At 52.2% G+C, this 19776-nt stretch overlaps 2 protein-coding genes across 2 annotated transcripts; both read left to right on the forward strand.

The window, feature by feature from the left end:
* Positions 1 to 4503: 4503 nt before the first annotated feature.
* On the forward strand, positions 4504 to 6297 carry LOC131398427 (glutathione S-transferase theta-4-like). Its single transcript, XM_058531928.1, has 2 exons — positions 4504 to 4735; positions 5911 to 6297. The coding sequence occupies exons 1-2, from the start codon at positions 4508 to 4510 to the stop codon at positions 6106 to 6108; spliced, it is 426 nt and encodes a 141-aa protein (XP_058387911.1). The 5' UTR covers positions 4504 to 4507; the 3' UTR covers positions 6109 to 6297.
* A 4000-nt stretch (positions 6298 to 10297) lies between these two features.
* On the forward strand, positions 10298 to 18972 carry LOC131398428 (glutathione S-transferase theta-3-like). Its single transcript, XM_058531929.1, has 2 exons — positions 10298 to 10409; positions 18866 to 18972. The coding sequence occupies exons 1-2, from the start codon at positions 10298 to 10300 to the stop codon at positions 18970 to 18972; spliced, it is 219 nt and encodes a 72-aa protein (XP_058387912.1).
* Positions 18973 to 19776: the final 804 nt, after the last annotated feature.

Consider the following 19776-nt stretch of genomic DNA (forward strand, 5'->3'; position numbering starts at 1 on the left):
GGAATGTACTTCTAAGAGATAAGGGCTCTTAAAAGAAAAAAAAAAGCACCACCACGATACCATGTTGACACCTAATAAAATTAACAACGATTCCTGGATATCATCAAATATCCAGTTCGTATTTAAAAAGTCTCTGAGTATCTCATAAACGTTTTCTTTGCAGTTTGTGCATTTGAATCAGGGTCCGGATAAGCGGCAAGTACCGTAACTAGCTGATCTGTCTCTTAAGTCTCTTTTAATCCACAGCCCCCTCCACGCCCCACCTTTCCCCTTTGCATGTTTGTTGTGGTTGAAGAAACCAGGTCCTTTTTCCTGTGGAGTTTCGCACAGTCTGAATTCTGCTGGTTGCATCTTCATGGTGTCTTGTAACATGAGTTTCTGTCCCTGTATTTCCTGGTTGTTGGATCTAGAGGTTTGGCAAGATACAGGGTTGATTGTTTTCCAGACTGCTTCACAGCTGGTCCCATAATTTTGAAGTATATCTCCCAAGTGGCCCATGGAGGTCTGGGTGGCCCACGGCCTGGTACTTTCCAAGGGCTGGTTGGAAAATAACAAAATACCACCAGCTGGGTGACTTAGAACAACACAAATGTGTTGTCTCACAGTTCCGGGGGCTAGGAGTCCGAAATCAAGGTGTGGGTAGGACCATGCTCCTCATGAAGGGACTGGGAAGGATCTTTTCCAGATCTCTCTCCTAGGTTCTGGTAGCCTCAGGCGTTCCTTGGCTGGTAGAAGGCCATCATTTCCTTGCGTCTCTTCACATTGCCTTCCTTCTGTGCGTGTCTCTGTGTCCAAATTTCCCCTTTTTATAAGGACGCCAGTCATATTGGATTGGAGTCTACCCTAATGACCTCATTTTAACTATGTCACCTCTGTTAAGACCCTATTTCCACATAAGGTCACATTCTTAAATACTGGGGGCTAGGACTTCAACATCTTTTTGGGTGGACACAGTTCAACCCATAACAGCCTGCCTTCTGATCCCCTGAAATTCACATCCTTCTCATGTGCAAAATACGTTCACCTCATCCAACATCTCCAAAAGTCTTAATCATTCCAACATCAACTGTAAGTCCAAAATGCCATCATCTAAATCCTCCAAATCAGGTATGGGTGCAAGTCAAGGGATGATTCATCCTGGGTCAAAATTCCCCTTCATCTGTGAACCTGTGAAACCAGACGGCACGTTACCCTGCTTCCGAAATGCGCTGGGGGTCCAGGCATCGGATGGACATCCCCACTCCAAAACAGAGAAATAGGAAGGAAAAAGGGGCTCATCATCCCAAGGGAGCCTGAAACCTAGCAGGGCAGATTCCAGTAGGTATTAAGGCTTGAGAATCATCCTGTCTGACTCCATGCTCCGTCCTCCGGGCCTATCAGGGGGGCATCCTTCCCTTTCCTTGAAGGCTAACACATTTGCAGTTGAATAGCTCCGTCAGCCCATCTCACAGAAGTCCGACAGCCTTCCTTCCTTTCACCTCGTCTCTGTCCCCTTCTGAGCCCAAGCTGGCAGGGTTTCTGCTGAAATGGTTGACTGGATCCAGAAATCCCGAGCCCAGTCTCTTCAGCAAATGGTTGTCCAGCTACACCTTCGGTGTTCTCTCCAGAGCAGGGCCCCAACCTCCTTCCCTCTGGACTTGGCCTTCTGATTATGCCGTGTTCTCACTCTGGTGGTCTCTTCCCTCCCAGCTCCCAGTCCTGGGCCTTCTCCCTGCCTGGTGAACCCACCCCCTTTTCCAATGACCTGCCCCTCCCCATCCTCTCCAGCCTCTGCCCAGGTGTGTCTATCAGAGCACTGAGTGAGGGGCTGAGGACAGGGGCTGCAAATGGCAAAAACCCAGCTCCGCTAGTTTGGGTTCATTGGCGGGTGTGACAAGCCAGGGGAGTCAGGGCCTGGCTACTCTGGTGCTGATGCTCTTCTCCACCCATCTCACCCATCGGCTTCTCTGTGGGTGCGTCAGCCTCCTCCTCTCAGTGTTCTCTGTATAGTCACGGCCAATGGTAGCCCTGTAGCTGATCTTCAGGGCACCTGGTCCTTGGGCAAAGAGCAACCTCTCCTTCTCAGGTGATCTGAAGTTCCCTGGGAAGGACATGGATGGGCCCAGGCTGAGTCACCCCCTCACCCGTGGACCACTCACTGGCCGGGGCACTGGGACCTGTGACTGCCAGCCACTCTACCAGAATCACTCGATTAAAGATGGTGGGGGACGTCCCTGTGGGAAAAGTAGGGGGAAGGGTGCCGGGCAGACGGAAGGCCAGATGCCCACTCCAGGTCATCCAGGGACTGTGATGCCAGCGGGGTGCCTTTCCCCGGAGATGGGGCTCCCCCAGTCACAGCAAGCTCTGGTCTGCTCTGGGGACAGGAGGTGTTCGAGAACATGCTGGTGTGGACCCCTTTGGCCCCAGTGCTCCCAGAGTGGGGGCCAGGAGGGCTGATGTCAGGGAATAAGCGCTGGGGGCCCCAACCTCAAGGTGCAGGACAAAGAGACACAGAGAGTGTAGAGGTGGAGGTGGTGGGCTGGAGAAGAGGGGCGCAGGCTGCAGACAAGCCAGGAGGAACCAGTGGGCCTGGGAGCCACTGTCAGGTCTGCCCAGAGCAGTCATGACCCAGGGACTGGCCACCAAGGGGGGTGCTCCCAGAGGTCACAGAATGGGCTGGGGCATTGGGCCAGCAGGGCAAGCCTCTGCCTGCCTCTCCAGCCTCCCTCAGTGGCTGGAGACATCTCATCCCCTTGCTGACAATTCACTCTCTTCCCTCAGCGCCCCCAGTCCCCTGCCCCACCTGGCCAAGGTCACCAGCTGTGCCAGGATGTTGAGAGCGGCAGCTGGGGTCAAACCCCGATCCTACCTCTCATGGGCTGTGTGTCTTTGGCAAGTCAGTTGTATCTCTGAGCCTCAGTTTCCCCAGATGCCGGTAGGGAACACACTGGCACCCACCTTGCAGGGTTACTGTGGGATCAGCTGAGCTGATTCAGGATTTAGGATTTCCCTCCATGATCTCTCAGCCGTGTTCCTCTTCTGGTAGAGCTGGGCCTCTGGGCCCCCGACCTCCCTCCGGGCCGCTCCTTCTCTTCCTCTCCCTCCACCTGTCTCTGCTCCCTTCTCACGTGCTGACTCTGCCCAGGGACCCCGCCTGCTCCTCGAACTTTGATGTCATATCAGACTCTGGCTCAGGACACTCTGGGTCCCCAGATGTCCCAGGCACCTCAAATGCCCGTGTCCTGAGTTCCTCCTTTCCCTCTCCCCACCAGCCGACGGCAAGCTCTGGGACATCCTCTCCAAAGTGTGCCCCCAGTCTGCACCATCCCTGACTCCCATGGCCCCTGCCCTCCCCAGACCCCAACACCCCTTGCTTGGGCGTTGGGTGGCATGGATGCGGCCACCGCCATCCATGTTGAGCTTCTGCCCCCTCTGGCTCACCCCCATCCCGCAACAGAGGGATTCTTCTAAATTTCAAGGTGGATCTTCTCATCCCCCTGCTTACACAACCCCTAACCTAGAGGATTAAGTCCATATTCTCCTGCATCTCTGAGGACATCCCTGTGTGGCCTCCCCAGCGTCTCTGGCTCTCTCCCACCGGTCCCCCCCCACCCCGTTCACACTCACCGACTCCTTTCTCCAGATTTACCGCACTCCCTCTTACCCCTGTATTTCCGCACTTGTTGTTCCCGTCTGGACTGCCCTTCCTGACACCAGCCGCCAACTCCACTCGCCCTGCAGGCCTTCCTCCCTGCCCTGGCTGACTGGTGCGCTGACTACCTTCCTGGGGCCCTTTGGGGTCATCCTCCCTCAGGAGAATGTCAGGTGGAGGGGGCCTGTGGCTGGAGGCCCCCCCTGGGCCAAAGCCACCCTGGGGTGGTCGCTGTAGCAGTGTTGGGGATGGCAAGAGCGGTGCCCTGACCTGCCCTCTCCACAGCGTGGCCATCCTCTTCTACCTGTGCCGCAAGTACAGCGCACCCTCGCACTGGTACCCGCCAGACCTGCACACGCGCGCCCGCGTGGACGAGTTCATGGCCTGGCAGCACACAGCCATCCAGCTGCCCATGAGGAAGATACTCTGGATCAAGGTGTGTGGGGCCACGGCTGTGGCTGACCCTTCGTGAGCTCCAGCAAGCGTCCCCCCACCCTGAGCCCCATTTCCCTCTCGTATCTGCCTTGCAGAGCTGCTGGAAGTGTGGAGTGAACCACTGGGTATGGAAGAGCCTTGTAAAGGGAGGGGAAGGCACCCGGGGGGGCTGGTGTTACTCAAGTCGAAGGGCCCACAGAGACCACCAAGTTTCAAGATGACAACCAGTATATGTGCCCATACTTCTTAGCCTGTGCCTGTGACAGACATCACTAATCAATCACAGGATTCTTTCCTGCTGGGATCTCAAAATCCTTCTGAACAATGGCCCCAGGCAACTTCTGCCAACCAGAACTGCTAAAAGAGGTGAAACCACTTTACATCCTTGGTTCTGTGCAACACCTCTCCAGCAGACAAGGGTACTGAGGCCTGGAGGGTCGGATGGGACTGGGGTGCAGCCTCCTCTTCCCTCCTCTCCCCTACCTTGGCCAGCTGCTGATCCCGATGATCACAGGTGAGGAGGTTCCAGCTGAGAAGACAGAGCAGATGCTGGCAGAGGTGAAGAACAACCTGCAGCTCTTCGAGGAGAAGTTTCTGCAGGACAAAATGTTCATCACAGGGAACCAAATCTCCCTGGCCGACTTGGTGGCCCTGATGGAGATGATGCAGGTGTGGAGCGGGGTGGGGGTGGGGCAGAATGGGGACTCCTCTGTGGCCAGTGGGGCTGTAGCCTGAGGACAGGCTGGGGAAGGGGGAGACACGGGGGCTGTGGGAGCCAGGTCTGGGCGCTTGGACTTGATCACGGCCACAGGAAACACAGAAGGCTTGACCCAGGGAGGGTCATGGTCATCCACGCTTCACAAAGATCCTCGGCGTGGGAGGAGCTAGAGGGCGAGCCTGGGATAGGGAGAAGAACACAGCATCTCTGGTCAGTCAGCCAGGATCCCGGATGCCTCCTCCTCCCGCTGGACTCTCCAGGAGGTGACCAGAGGCTTCCAAAGTGTCCTTCTGGCTGAAGTGCCTCTGTCCCAGAGCTGCAGACAGATAGCTGTACAGAGCAGCTTCCCGGGCTCTGGGTCTGAGGGGCATCCACTGTGCCTTTGGGGGCAGACCTGGGTGTGGGGCATTTATGTGGTTTCTACGTGCAGGGAGGGGTGGCCAGTTCTGACCTCGCTAGTGTGCAGGATGGCCAGTTTAGACCCTGGCCAACGTCTTGAGAGGCCAGCATCGCATCACCTCTGTTCAATGTGCAAAGTGGCCACTTTGGTCCCTGGTCAGTGTGCAGTGCAGACCAGCACCAGGAAAAACCAGTCCAGTTTTTCTGTCCCAGGTGGTGCAGTCCCCTACGTTTCACGCCGCCCCCCCCTTACTTTTCACCCACATTCATCCATTTTGGGCATCCCAAACTCTTGGGTACGTGTTTCGTAGGCTGCCTGCTGGATCTCCCATCCCAGTCCCTGTGCTTGATCACGTAGGGAGGTTCAACGTGCGGGAAAAATAACCGAATTCCTCCCACCCTCATCTGGGGACGAGGGGTTTCCCTGGAAGAAGGCAGGACCTATGCGAGGTTTCTTGATGGAGAGATGGGACCCACCTGGGCCAGGGGTTCCCTCGGAGAGGGATTCAAGTCCCCTTGGTTCAAGACGAAGAACCCTGGGAGATTCCAGATCTTCCATCCCCACCCCATATCTATGACACAGCCTGGGACCCCTTGCCCAGGCCTCGGGGGTCAGCAGACTCACTCTGTGCCGACGTAGATAGGGAGAGTCCCTGAGGCTGTAGGAGGGGACCCAGGTGGTGCTGGTCCTCGGGCTGACCACTCCTTCCTCTTTGTCTATCCACAGCCCATGGGGGGCAACCATAACGTCTTCCTCAACAGCTCCAAGCTGGCCGAGTGGCGCATGAGGGTGGAGCTGGCCATTGGCTCTGGCCTCTTCTGGGAGGCCCATGACCGGCTGGTGAAGCTGGCAGAGTGGGACTGTTCAACGTTGGATCCCACGGTCAAGGCGAGGATCTGTGAGTTGCTGCAGAAGTTCAAGTAGAAGCAGCCCATCCTGCAGGGCCTGGCGGGCTCAGCCCTCTGAGCCTCCTTCTTAGGGGAGATGCTGAAAACAACCCTGTTTCTTTGTCTAATAAAGAACTGGAACAGCCACCACTGCTGCTGAGCCTGGGACAGTTGGGGTGAGCATAGGGCCTGATGTGGGAAGGGGTGGTGCTCATGGGCCCTCCCAGCTTCCCAAAAGACTTTAAAAATTAAAGGTTAAATGTGATTAATTGTCAGTAGTAATAGTTGATGACTTCAATACTTCATTTTCAATAATGTATAGAATAACGAGACAGAAGATCATCAAGGAAATAGAGGACTTGAAAGACTATAACCCAATTGGACCTATCAGATATATACAGAGCCCTCCACCCAACAACAGCAGAATAAACATTCTTCTCAAGTGCACATGGAATAGTCTCCAGGAGAGAACATATGTTAGGCCATAAAATAAATCCCAATAAATTTAAACAGATGGAAATCATACAAGGTATGTTCTCTGAACACAATGGAATGAAACTAGAAATCAATAACAGAAGGAAAACTAGAAAATTCACAAATATCTAAAAATTAAACAACACACTCTTAAACAACCAATAGGTCAAAGAAGAAATCACAAGTGACGTTAGAAAGCATCTTGAACAAATGAAAACAAAAACACGACACACCAAAATTTATGGGACCCAGAAGAAGCAGCACCAGGAGGGAAATTCATAGCTGCAAACACCTATATTAAAAAAGAAGAAAGATCTCAAGTCAGTAACCTAACTTGACACCTTAAGAACTAGAAAAAAAAGAGCCAATCAAACCCAACACCAGCAGAAGAAAGAAAGGATAAAGATTAGCGTGGGGATAAAAGAAATAGAGAATAGATTAACAATAGAGAAAAATCAATGAAACCAAAACTTGGACTTTTGAGAAGATCAACAAAATGGACAAACTTTTAGCTAAGAATGACCAAGAAAAAAATAAGACTTGAACCACTGAGATCAGGAGTGAAAGTGGGTACATCTCTACTGATCTTACAGGAGTGCAAGGGATTATAAGGAAATACTGTGAACAGTTGTATGTGAACAAATTAGAGAACCTAGATGAAATGGGACAATTCCTAGAAACACACATGTTGGTCTGGGGTTTGGGGGCGGGGCCCGAGATTCTACATTTCTAACAAGCTCATGGGCAAGGCTGCTGCTGCTGCTGCAAGGACCACAGTGGGAGAAGGAAGCAGCTGGGCCACGTATCTCTTCAAAGGGAAAACATGTTTTTTCCTGAGGAAATTTGAGCGTACCCACGTTCCCTGCCAAAGATGGTAACAGTTGAAATGTCGAGAATGCGAGATGCCGCAGGGAAGGTTCTGGTCCTAGGAGAGGGCCTGGAGGGCAGAACAGCTCACAGTCAGTGCTCCCATCACTGCCCAGAGCAGCCGGTGCCCCGTCCAGCCTTGTGAGCTCTCTGGACTCTTTGGACAGGACTGGCTACAAGTGAAAACGAGGGGCCCCTTATTCAAAATTTATTAGGAATTTCTAGACGGCAATAGCAAAGCATTAAAGCAAGTGTGGGGCCCTTCTAAGCGCAAGGCAACTGCACGGGTTGCAGGTCATGAAGCCCTCCTGCCCTTGGAAGGCGTGGGGGCCAGACTCTAAGCTGACCCAGTGATCTCCCCTTCTTCTAGTCACATCAGTGTATAATCCCCTGCCCTTCAGTGTGGCCAGGGTGACCTGCTTCTAAGCAATGGAATACGGCAAGGGTGATGGCATGCTGCTTCTGAGATTACATGAGACGCCATCTTGCTAGCAGACTGGCTCTGGCTCTGGCTCTCCTTGCTGGCTTTGAAGAAGTAAGCAACCATGTGAGGAGGTCCATGTGGCAAGGAGCTGAGAGTGGCCTCCAGCTGACAGCCAGTAAGAAGCCAGGACGCTCAGCCCTACAACCACAAGGAAGTAAATTCTGCCACAACCCGAGTGAGCTTGGAAGTGGATCCTTCCCCAGTTGAGTCTCAGATGAGAACCCAGCCCTGGCTGACACCTGGACTGCAGCCTTGCCGAGGACCCAGCTAAGCCGTGCCCACACCGCTGACCCACAGAAAGGGTGAGATAGTGTGTGTTGTCTTAAGCCATTACGTTTGTGGTTCTTTGTCATGTAGCAATAGAGAACTAACGCAGAAGGTCTTCTCGACTCTGCACAGCCTCAGTTGGAAGGTGCTTTGCAGGCCGTCTGGCTCCCTTTGCTCTCCCTCTGCCCCGACCAGGCTTTCTGGGAGACCGCTCTTCAAAGAGCGCTCTGAGCAATGGTTGGGGGCATTCTCTCTAAATGGCCTTTATCGTTTTTTCTATAAATTAATGAATCCGTCAGTCTCTTGTGACTCGGTTCATGTGAGTCAGGCCCTAAGAAAAGGATCAGTCCTGGAATATGGACCTAATTAGGTTTTGAGCCTTCAAGACTGAGGCTGAGCCTTAGACCAGGGTCCTGCTCCACTCCTCCCTGGGTGCTGACTGGGGTCAGCGGGAGGTGGGGAGAGGGTGGCCGCTGCCTCTTCTGAGTATCCAGATCCTTTTTAAAACTTCTACATGGAAATCTGAATTTCTCGTCTTCCGTCAACATTTTTTTTTTTTCAGTTAAAAGTCGTTATCACCATCCTTCACCTTCTTTGCAGAAGTGTTCCCTCCTGTGTAGAAAAAATTATGGCCCTGCTGATGCATTTGCAGTTGGACTTGTTTTAGGAAACGACACATGGCACTGACACCATTTGCCCAGCCGGGTGGTAGGCTCTGGGGGTCCTGGGGGGGGGTCCAAGGAGCCGGCCTGGACTTGAGGCTCAGCAGGTGAGTCCAGGGTGGTGACCTGCAAGGGTCCTGGAGGGCACTGGCCTCCCTATCATTTTATTTATTTTCTTTATTTAAAAAATTGAGATATAATTGATGTATTGTAAGTTTAAGGTATACAACCGTGTTGACCTGATACATTTATGTGTCACAATATGATTAACTAACAGCTCTAGTACGTCACATAATTATCATTTCTTTTTTGTGGTGAGAATGAAAATTTAGTCTCTTAGCAACTGTGAAGTTTAAATATGATATTGTTGACTATGATCATTATGGTGTGCATTAGATCTGCAGAACTTATTTATCTACTAGTTGCAAGTTTGTACCCTCAAAAAACATCTCCACAATTTCCCCAACCCCCAGCCCCTGGTAACCACCATTCGACTCTCTGTTTCTATGAGTTTGGCTTTTTTAGATTCCACATAAGTGACATCATGCAGTACGGGTCTTTCTCCGACTGACTTGCCTCACTTAGTGTAATGGCCTCAAGGTCCATCCATGTTATTGCAAAGGGCAGGGTTTCCTTCTTTCTCGTGGCTGATAGTGTTCCATTGTATATATATATCCCACATCTTCTTTACCCATTCACCCACTGACAGACGCTTAGGTTGTTTCCATATCTCGGCTATCGTGATTACTGCTACAGTCTACGTGGGGGTGCAAATACCTTTTCAGCAACCTGTTTTCATTTCCTTTGACTATATGCCCGGAAGTGAGATTGCTGAATCTCTGCCCATCATTATACAGATGGAGAAACAGAGGCCCAGAGCAGAGAAGGTACAAACCCCGGGAATGTGATGGAGGCGCTGGGCTCTAGAGCAGGAGCCAAGGCTGTGGAATTCCAGGGCGTGCGAATGGAGAGAAGGGAGTTACCACAGACACTGAACACAAGCCCTGAGGCCTTGCCACCTGCCAGCACCAGGATCTCTGGAGCGTGGGGCTAAGAGCATGGACTCTGGAGCCAGACTTTCTGGTTCTGTAATCACTGCACGCCTCAATTTCCTCATCTGTAAAATGGCGACCATAGGGAATTCTGATACACGCTACAACATGGATGAACCTTGAAGACATTAGGCCAAGTGAAATGAGCCAGTCACAAGAGGACTGGGACTGGGGGTCCTTGGCGAGACTCTCCGAGGGGCGACCATCCGGTTGCCCCATGGGTCGCCAGGCCCTGAGCCCCTCAGACACGCCCCAGGCCGAGGAGTGAACCAAAGTGCCTGGGCACCCGGGGCCGCCCAATGGGGAGCGGCGTGTGGGGGGCGCGACCATGCGTCCTGGTCGGGTTCCGCGTGCCAGCGCTCGCGTTCACCGTGTCCCTTGGGTTGTTCTTCTGGTCCCGCTGTCCCCACCGCCCCCGCCATGGGCCTGGAGCTCTGCCTGGACCTGGTGTCCCAGCCCTGCTGCGCCGTCTACATCTTCCCCGAGAAGAACGGCATCCCCTTCGAGCTGTGCACCGTGGAGCTGCTCAAAGGCGGGCCCTGCCAGGGTCTGGGGAGCTGAAAGATCCAGGAGGACAGGGAGGCCAAACATGGCTTAAGGGGCCCCTCTCCGGCCACCCCCTTCCTGGGGCCATCACTGAAAAAGCTGAGCCACAGGGAAGATCTGAGATTCGGGAATTCCCCAAACTCTGCTCTGTCCCTGGAACAGACGACGAGGCTCAGCTGAGGCTGAATAAAGGGGTGGGGACGGGCCGACAACATGAGGAAAGGAGGAGAGACCTGGGGAACAGAAAGGGGTGCACCTGGGCGCAGGGATAGAGGACCTCCAAAAAGAGATGGGGCAGGAGGCGAGGGCTTAAGGGGGCCGAGCATAGAGACTGGGGCAGAGTCCGGTCCCTCCTTTGTGGCCCCAATTGCTGAAATTCTGCCCCAGGGCCCGGACTGTCCGGCCTGCTCTCTGCGCTGGCCCAGTCTGCACTGGAGCCCCCTCTGGCCCCTCCTCCTCTTCTCCTCCTGCTTTGCCTTCAGTTACCTTGTTCTCTGGCTCTCTTATTCCTGCTGGGAGGGGGCGCCCCACGTGTGCGCTGGGAGCAGGAGGGGGACCACAGGGGGTGGTGAGCCCTGCACCCTGAGCTGGAGGGTCTGTTTCTCTAGCAGGGCCCCAAGGACACAGCTGGCATGCCGAGGCCTGGCAGCTGGGGGGTAATGGGGAAGCAGAAGGCGTGTATTGCTGGGGGCAGGTAAGGCGACTCTGCTGGCCTGAGCCTTCCACCCAGCGCTCCCCCACAGGTCAGCCCTCGCCTGCCCATTTGCCTTTGCCCCATCCTCTGCCTCATCTTCTCCTCCCAGCTTCCTCTGTGGACTGCCCCCTTGTCCTGCCCAGAGGTTGCCTCTGCAGAGTGTGGGGCAGGGGAGAGGGCAGGGGACAAGGGGATGGCCCAGCCAGGCTGTCAAGTAGAGCGCTGCAGTGGGAGGTGTGTTTCACCAGGAAAGGAGGGAGGGTGTCCCTGGTGATGGAGCAGTCTGAAGGGAGGGGAAAGGAGGATGGCAGGTGTGGTTGAGGCTGGAGGGTTAAGGCGATTGTGTACAGCTTTGAGGAGCTTCCATCTGATGCTGGGGTAATGAGGAGCCACTGGAGGCTGTTGAGCAGCGCAGCAATGAGACTTAAGTGCCCTTCACAAGCTTCTCTCTGGCTGCATCTGCAGCAGCAGAAACATCTCAGACAAACTCAAGGAGAGGCCAGGGTTCCAGGGGACACTGGGCTGCAACTTTCGGGGGCTGTGGGTAGGACAAGAATGCAACTGTTTCAGCTCCAGCAGAGCCTAGAGGCAGGGCCAGCTGTGTCCTCAGTGCCCGGGGCAGGGTGAGCAAGGGGACACAGAGGGGCCAGCAGAACTTGGTTGCAAACAGATAGAACCAGGAAAGGCCACTTCTCTGTGTTTAGTGCCCCTGCCTTAGAGTGCACAGGGAAAGCGGCACTGTAGGAAGTCAGAGCCCCACTCAGGTGACCAGCCACCCTGCCCCTGCAGCTTGGGACAGCCCGAATGTGAGCTCGTGAAGCTGGTGATGGTGCAAAGGTGGTGGGCAGGGAGCGTGTGAAGGCCCGGCTGGAGCACCAGCCCTGTATCTTGAGCTCTTTGCAGAGCGGTGGGCTGTGGGGGGAGGTTATGCCCATGGGGACTTGGCAAGAGATGTCGAGGTCTATTTTGCACGGTCTGGCAGAGCAGCCTCCCGCTCCTCCCCCCGAGGCCCCCGCCAGCCTTTGCCATGCCGGAGAGCAGCTGGGAGCTGGAGAAGAGCCGTGAAATTGGGGCCTGGGCATTCCAGAGAATGGGCACAGGCCATGCGGGGCTCAGGGCTTTCCTCCCACCACCCACCACGACGGGCTCTCTGTGGGCCAGCATCTCGGCGCCGACTTTGCCAGGTGAACCCCTTGAAGAAGGTGCCTGCCTTGAAAGATAGGGCCGTCACCTTGACTGAGAGGTAACCAGGGCTCCACGGCTGCTCCCAGACCTTGCTGGAATCATCTTGTCCGAATCCTCTACTTTATAGACAAGAAACTAAAGTCCTCAGAGATGAAGAGTCTTTTGCCCAATGTCGCACAGAGTCACAGCTGGAACCAGGCCCCTGCCTGTTCACGTTCCACTTCACAGGGATGGCGGGAAAGCAAGCATCTGCTTTACTTCTGTACCAATCCTGTGGGTGTTGGGGGGAGCACCCCGGGACAGGGGTACAGGGCAGGGCAGGGGATGGCAGCTTCACCCCCTTGGGGCAGCCCTCTGACCAAACTTGCATTGAGATGGCCCATGGCATCGGGGCTCCCCGGTGGCTCCATCTCTGGGCTGCAGCTTCCCTGGGTGGCCTGGCCCATGGGATGACCACCAGACACGTGGATGTTGTACATCACAACAGCTCCCAAGAAGTGGAAACCTCTTGAGGGAAAGTCAGCGTTTTACCAGTTCTGCCCCTTTTGTCACCTAAGTCACCCCTCCCACAACAAGGAGACCCTGGAGCTGTAGAACTCGTGTCTGGAATCTCGAGACGGGGGGCACCTCTGGAGAATCCTTTTGACATTCTGCAGGTGCCATTCTTCCTTCCTGCTGCCCCCTACTGGCCTGAGTCCTTGTGTTGCCCAGCGTGGAGCATCCGTGGGTAGCTGCCAGGGGCAGTGTGCAATCTCTGCATTTCTCTGTGTCTTCTCTCACCCTCAGGAGGTCGGTGGCTCCCAGGGCCCTGCAGCCCTCCTCAGAGGTGGCTTGAACAATCAGCTGGGAGCAAAAGGAGCCCAGGGTATCTTGCACACACAAGTGCGTTGTTAAGCTGGGGCGTGGGTGCAGGATTCCCAACAGGGAACATGGGCCCGTGGCAGAGACAGAGGTTTTCTGCCCTTGTGGCTGGGCTGCCCAGACCTTGAGGTAGCCCAAGTTCCTGAAAGTCGGTGCTATGGCCCCTAATCATGCATTCCCAGTGCCCTTCCAGCTCCATCCCTGACCCAACACCATGGCAGCCCTCACAACTCAGGGCAGGAGGAGAGCTCCAGGGGTCTTGTCTGTTCTGCTGTCCCAGATCCTGCAGCACCGCAGTGTTTCCTACAGGATGCTCAAGGGAGAACAAAGCGGTGACAAAGAACAAAGAGCAAAGGGATGACAGGAAAGCCTTTTTAGCTATCAGACCATCTGGGCTGGTCTGAGTGCGAGATGATGAGAGTGGACGCAGGCTGGAAGGAACGGAGCTTCTCTAAGGCTCAGCTTTGTTGCCGTCTCCTCCAGGAAGCTCTCTCTGGCTCTCTGATCAGAAACTCTCTGGTCACAAACCTGGCATGGCTCTCTGAACACTTGGTAGGTTGCTCTGCTGTGGGATTTTGCCTGGTGGTGAGATGAGCTTGGGTATTAGCCCCAGAAAGACTCTCAGCTCTGTCACCAAAGGCTGTGTGCCCTGGGCAAGTCCCTTCACTGTTCTATGCCTGGCTTCCTTGTCCGGAAAATGAAGCAAATATTTTGGCACATTGTCAGGAAGATTAAAGAAGGGACTCTGTATAAAGCCCCAGCACAGTCCCTTCCCCCCACCCATCATGTCCTCCCTTCCCCTGTAGTGTGGCCATCCTGCTCTACCTGACCCACAAGTATAACGTCCCCAACCACTGGTGCCCTCAGGACCTGCAGGCCCACGCCCATGTGGATGAGTACCCGGCATGGCAGCATACAACCCTGGGGAGAATCTGCTGCAGGACCCTGTGGCATAAGGTGAGGGGTTCAGTGAGGGTGTCACCCCAAAGGGGCTAAGGCACCATTGTATTCTTCTTTTCAGTTTGGATAGTTTCTGTTGACCTGATTTTGACTTCACTGATTCTTTCTTCACTTGGGCCCAGGTTACTGTTAAGATCATCTAAAACATTCTTTATTTGTGATATGTATTTTTCAGTTGTAGAAATTCCTTTTGCTTCCTTTTTAAGAGTTTCCACTTCTCTGCTGAAATGCACCATCTGTTCACCCATTTGATCCATCTTTTCCTCTAAATTCTTTAACATATTTATAATAGTTACTTAAAAGTCTTTGTCAGCTAATTTCAACACCTGCGTCCTCTGTGGGTCTGTTTCTATTGGTCATTCTTTACTCTCTTGATTATGGGTCATATTTTCCTCCTTCTTTGCATGTCTTATAATTTATTATTGTGTGCCAGATATTATGTATAAAAGAAGAGTAGAGACGAAGTACACAATAAGTCCCCCTAGAAGGGGCTTGTGCTCTCCTCTGTCAGGCAGCCAGAGTACGAGGTTAATCTCTTCAGCTGATCAGGAGGTGGCTGGGTTGTGGCTTTAGTTAGTTTCAGTTCATCTGTGGTTTCAGGTATCTTGAGGGTGGGATCAGGTCCCTCGCTTGCTCCTGGGGATTTGGAATCTAAACACCAACTACGACTGCGACTCTGATCTCTCTCTGCTTTTTGGCCCTGCCCTCAGTTCCCCACATTGCTGCTCAGGTGGAAAAGTCCTACGCTGATGGCAGGCTGGCACCCCTGCCTGCTTGGACCCCAGGGATGAAAGTGGCTTACCTGGGAAAGGCTCGTGCTCCTCTTGAATTTAGTTCATTGAGTCCAGTGCTGCACAATTGAAGCATAAAGTGAACCACATATGTAGTTTTAAAAGTGTAAAGAAACAGGTGAAATGAATATATTTTACTTAGTTCAATGTTCAAAATATAATCATTTTGGCCAGTAAGCACATGAAACGATGCTCAGCATCACTAATCATTGGGGAAATGCAAATTAAAACTACAATGAGATACCACTTCACACCCATTAGGATGGCTCTTATATAAGAAAAACAAAACAAAATAGAAAATAGCAAGTGTTGGTGAGGATGCAAAGAAATTGGAACACTTGTGCACCGTTGGTGGGAATGTCAAATGATGCAGCTGCTATGGAAAACGGTATGGTGGTTCCTCAAAAGAATTAAAAATAGAATTACTAGGGGCCAGCCCAGTGGCGTAGCGGTTAAGTGCACGGGCTCCACTTTGGCATCCCAGGGTACACAGGTTCGGATCCCGGGCACACACCGACGCACCACTTATCAAGCCATGCTGTGGTGGTGTCCCATATAAAGTAGAGGAAGATGGGCACAGATGTCAGCCCAGGGCCAATCTTCCTCGGCAAAAAGAGGAGGACTGGCATCGGATGTTAGCTCAGGGCTGATCTTCTTCTCAAAAAAAAAAAAGAAAAAGAATTACTAAATGATCCAGCAATTCCACTTCTGGGTATATACCCACAATAATTGAAAGCAAGGTCTTGAAGACATATTTGTTTATGTTCATAACAGCATTATTCACAATATCCAAAAAGTGGAAATAATCCCAGTGTCCATCGACAGATAATGGATAAACAAACTGTGGTGTATACATACAATGGAATATTATTCAGCCGGAAAAAGGAATGAAATTCTGACACGTTACAACATAGATGAACTTTGAAAAAACACTATGCTAAGTGAAATCAACCAGTCACAAAAAGACAAATACTGTATAAATTCCACTTAAATGAGATACCTCGAATAGTCAAATTTAGAGACAGAAAGTAGAATGGCGGTTGCCAGGAGCTGGGTGGAGGGGAGAATGAGAAGCTGCTATTTAATGAGTACAAAGTTTCAATTTTGCAAGATGAAAGGAGTTCTGGAGATGGATGGCGGTGGTGGTTGCACAACAATGTGAATTACCTAATGCCATTGAACTATACACTTAAAAATGGTTAATAAACCAATGTGACCTCAATAAAAGAAATAAATTTTGAAAAATGGTTAAGATGGTAAATTTTATGTTATGTGTTTTTTACCATAGTTAAACATTTTAAAAATTATCATTTTAATATGTAATCAATAGAAAAATTATTAATGAAATAGTTTGCACTCTTTTTTTTGCCCTAAGTCCTCAGGATCTGGCGTGTATGTTACATGTACAGCACGTCTCTGCTGGGACCAGCCACATTTCCAGAGCTCAGTAGCCACCTGTGGCTTGTGGTTACCATGTCGGACAGCACAGGTTTAGGCTTTGTTGTTTCTTTTTTTGTTCTTTGATTTTCCTTTCAAGAAAAATAAGATTATTTTCTTTCCAGTGCTGTCGTTATGGTGGGAGCAGTGTTTCTTGGTCACTATCGGTATCCGAATCACAAGTGGAACTCCTCATGTTTTAAAGTGTATGTCTGGGCTGGCCCTGTGGCTTAGCAGTTAAGTGCGCACGCTCCGCTACTGGCGGCCCGGGTTCGGATCCCGGGCGCGCACCAACGCACTGCTTCTCCGGCCATGCTGAGGCCGCGTCCCACATACGGCAACTAGAAGGATGTGCAACTATGACATACAACTATCTACTGGAGCTTTGGGGGAAAAAAAGGAGGAGGATTGGCAATAGATGTTAGCTCAGAGCCGGTCTTCCTCAGCAAAAAGAGGAGGATTAGCATGGATGTTAGCTCAGGGCTGATCTTCCTCACTAAATAAATAAATAAATAAATAAATAAATAAATAAATAAATAAAGTGTATGGCTAATTCTGGGTCATGGGCTTTATTTTCTGTCTCCTGTCATTTCTTATATAAAAAAGAAACATTAAAGGACAAAAGTCAAAAGGCCTCTTTGTTGCCCTCACTCCTTCCTGAGAGGCCACCCTCCCTCTGGGGTCTGGTTGTCCTTCCAGTTCACAATTTTATACATTGTTACATTTATGTGCAGTCATTAGCAAAATCAAGTTTTGCTTCCAGTGTTTAAAATTCTACATAAATGCTCTCCTAGCATTCTGCGACTTGCATTTTTCCATATTGCTATGGGTGGACCTAATTTATTCATTTTTAACTACTCTATAGTATTTCATTATATGAATGATTCAGAATTTATTTATTACCCTATTGTGGTTTTTATATTTAAAGAGGAACAAAAACACTTTTTAAAACCCCAAGAACTTTGGAACCCCCAATGAGAACAGAAGGGCTATGCAGGGCAGTCTCTTGCAAGGGCGAAGCAGATAATACAGGAGAAAGGTGGGCTCGGTGGTGTTCGGCTGACTGGGAGCCCATTGTGCCCTCCTGAAGGAGCAGCTCCTCCCCAGCATCAGCCTTAGATACCGGGCAGGGGTACCAGGTAGGAATGCCGGCCCCGTGTGGCCCACGCCCTTTATGTTAAAAAGAAGCTAGAAATCTGGATTTTTTATGAAATGTCTCCATTTTTAAACGTCAGCAACTGATCTATATTTTCAAAAACTCTGTATCCAATGGAATGTCATTAGCCCAGCGCGCGCCTCCAGGCCACCAGTGGGCGACTGCTGATGCCCTCAACCTTGTTGTATGCGGAGGAAACTGAAGCCATAAGCCAGGGCTTGTGTATAATCCTGGTCCTCTTTACCTTTCTTGTGTCCCGGGCTCCCCCAAGCAACCTTACCAAACAAAGCCCGAAGCCCCCCTCCCGGGCTCGCCATCCCCTGTGTCTCCCTGGCAGCTCTGCCAGCCTGAGGCTGTAGACGGCCTCCCCCCCAAAGTGCCCTCCTCCCGGAAGCCTGGACGCCACTCCCTCCTGGCTCTCCTCCTTAGTCCCTGGTAGCTCACTGGGTCAGAAGACATCGGTTCTATGCTTGGCTTAGTCTTTTCTTGGCAGTGCCATCTCTGGCAACGGACTGTCCCTTTCTGGGCGTCACTTTTATTCCTATATTATAGATGAGGAAACTGAGGTTCAGAGGATTAGAGTATTTTGCTGTCGGTCACCCAGTTTATAAGTGACAGAGTGGAGACCTTAAAAGCCCATCCTCCTAATGACTTACACTGTCAGAGGTACCGATGTTATCTTCAGGGGGACAGATGTTATAAAAGAAAGAGGTTCCTAAGCCAGCCCCCCACCACAAAGTATGAAACTCCTTGTTCAGGTCCCTTGAGTCATTCTGTCAGATGCCCCTGAGGCTTAGGCAATCAGAGATCGTGGAAGCAGGAACATTTCTGGGAATGGGAGTCCTTTGAGAATTTCCCTGCGGACATGGCCAGGCCATGGAAGAAAGATGTAGGGAACCAGGAAGCAGCTGCAAGGGGGAACTGACCTTCCTGCCCCCAAGGCTGGGCTGGCCCCTAAACCCCTGCTTTGCCTGCCCACCCACCAGATGATGTTTCCTATGTTCATGAGTGAGCCGGTATCTCCTGAGACACTGGCAGCCACGCTGGCAGAGTTGGATGTAACCCTGCAGCTGCTCGAAGACAAGTTCCTCCAGAAGAAGGCCTTTCTCGCTGGGCCCCACATCTCCCTGGCTGACCCGGTAGCCATCACGGAGCCGATGCATGTGAGTGCTGTGGGCAGCGCGGACCTGCTAGGCGGGGGGCCTGGGTGGTTACCGAAGTCCTGCTCATGCGCCCCCACCTGGCCTGTGCTTATGTGTGGAAACCTCTTCTCGAGCTTTACGGCCCCCAAATCAAGCAGATGCTGCCATCCTTGGCCTCACCAATCCACATCCACCCCTACCCCTTTCTCCCTACAGCCCGTGGGTGCTGGCTGCCAAGTCTTTTAAGACCGACCCAAGCTGGCTGCATGGCAGCAGTGTGTGGAGGTGGCAATGGGGGAGGTCCTCTCCCGGGAGGCCCATGAGGTCATCTCCCGGGAGGCCCATGAGGTCATCCTGAAGGTTAAGGACTCTCCATCTGCAGACCCCACCATAAAGCAGAAGCTGATGCCCCGGGGGCTGGCCATGATCCTGTGAGGCGAGAAGCCTCGCCCCTGCACTGCCCTTGGCAGTTCACAAATGTCCCTTCATTTCCAGTGTCCCTTGGAGTGACTTGCCCGAGTCCCACTGCACCTCTGCTCCCCAGGCCAGGTGGCTACCCTCACCTCATCTTCCACAACTGCCTGAAAACCACAACGAGAACGGCATACCCAGACCTTGTCTCCTTTAACTACATTTCATTTTCAGATTGGGAAACAAAGCTGGGCTCAGCCTGAGCCTCTGCTTCTAACTCTGATGTGTGGTTGATTTGACTTTCCTTCTCTCCTGGCACTGGGCTTGGTTTCTATCCCAAAGTCAACCCCCCTTGCTGGGCCCTGTGGGTCCGCTTCCCCAGAGGGTTGCCAAGAGTGAAATTAACAAATGCCCTCTAGACTTGTAGTTCTTGGAGAAAGTGATTTATCAGACAGCATAGGGGCGGCAGGCATCTCTCATGTACGGGCTGTAGGCACAGGGACTGATCAGTTGGCTGGGCCAGCCCCCCAGGACATGGCCCTTTGCCACCAGGGACTGTGGAGCCTGAGTCCTGCATCTGTCCTGAGGAACTGGTCAGGAGGGGAAAATCTAAACAGCAACTCTCCTGGTCAAGACTCAGTCGTGCAGGGCCTTAAATGCTGTGCCAGGAGCTGTAACCCTAAAGGAGAACGGTATGCTCAGATTGCGTTTTGGAA

The sequence above is a fragment of the Diceros bicornis genome, chromosome 35 (assembly GCF_020826845.1).
Source record: "Diceros bicornis minor isolate mBicDic1 chromosome 35, mDicBic1.mat.cur, whole genome shotgun sequence".
NCBI lineage: Eukaryota > Metazoa > Chordata > Mammalia > Perissodactyla > Rhinocerotidae > Diceros > Diceros bicornis.

Coding starts and splice junctions, on each gene's coding strand:
- LOC131398427 (XM_058531928.1), top strand. CDS start 4,508: ATGGGACTGGGGTGCAGCCTCCTCTTCCCTCCTCTCCCCTACCTTGGC. Junction 4,736..5,910: donor CCCTGATGGAGATGATGCAG/GTGTGGAGCGGG, acceptor GTCTATCCACAG/CCCATGGGGGGCAACCATAA.
- LOC131398428 (XM_058531929.1), top strand. CDS start 10,298: ATGGGCCTGGAGCTCTGCCTGGACCTGGTGTCCCAGCCCTGCTGCGCC. Junction 10,410..18,865: donor CACCGTGGAGCTGCTCAAAG/GCGGGCCCTGCC, acceptor TTCTCCCTACAG/CCCGTGGGTGCTGGCTGCCA.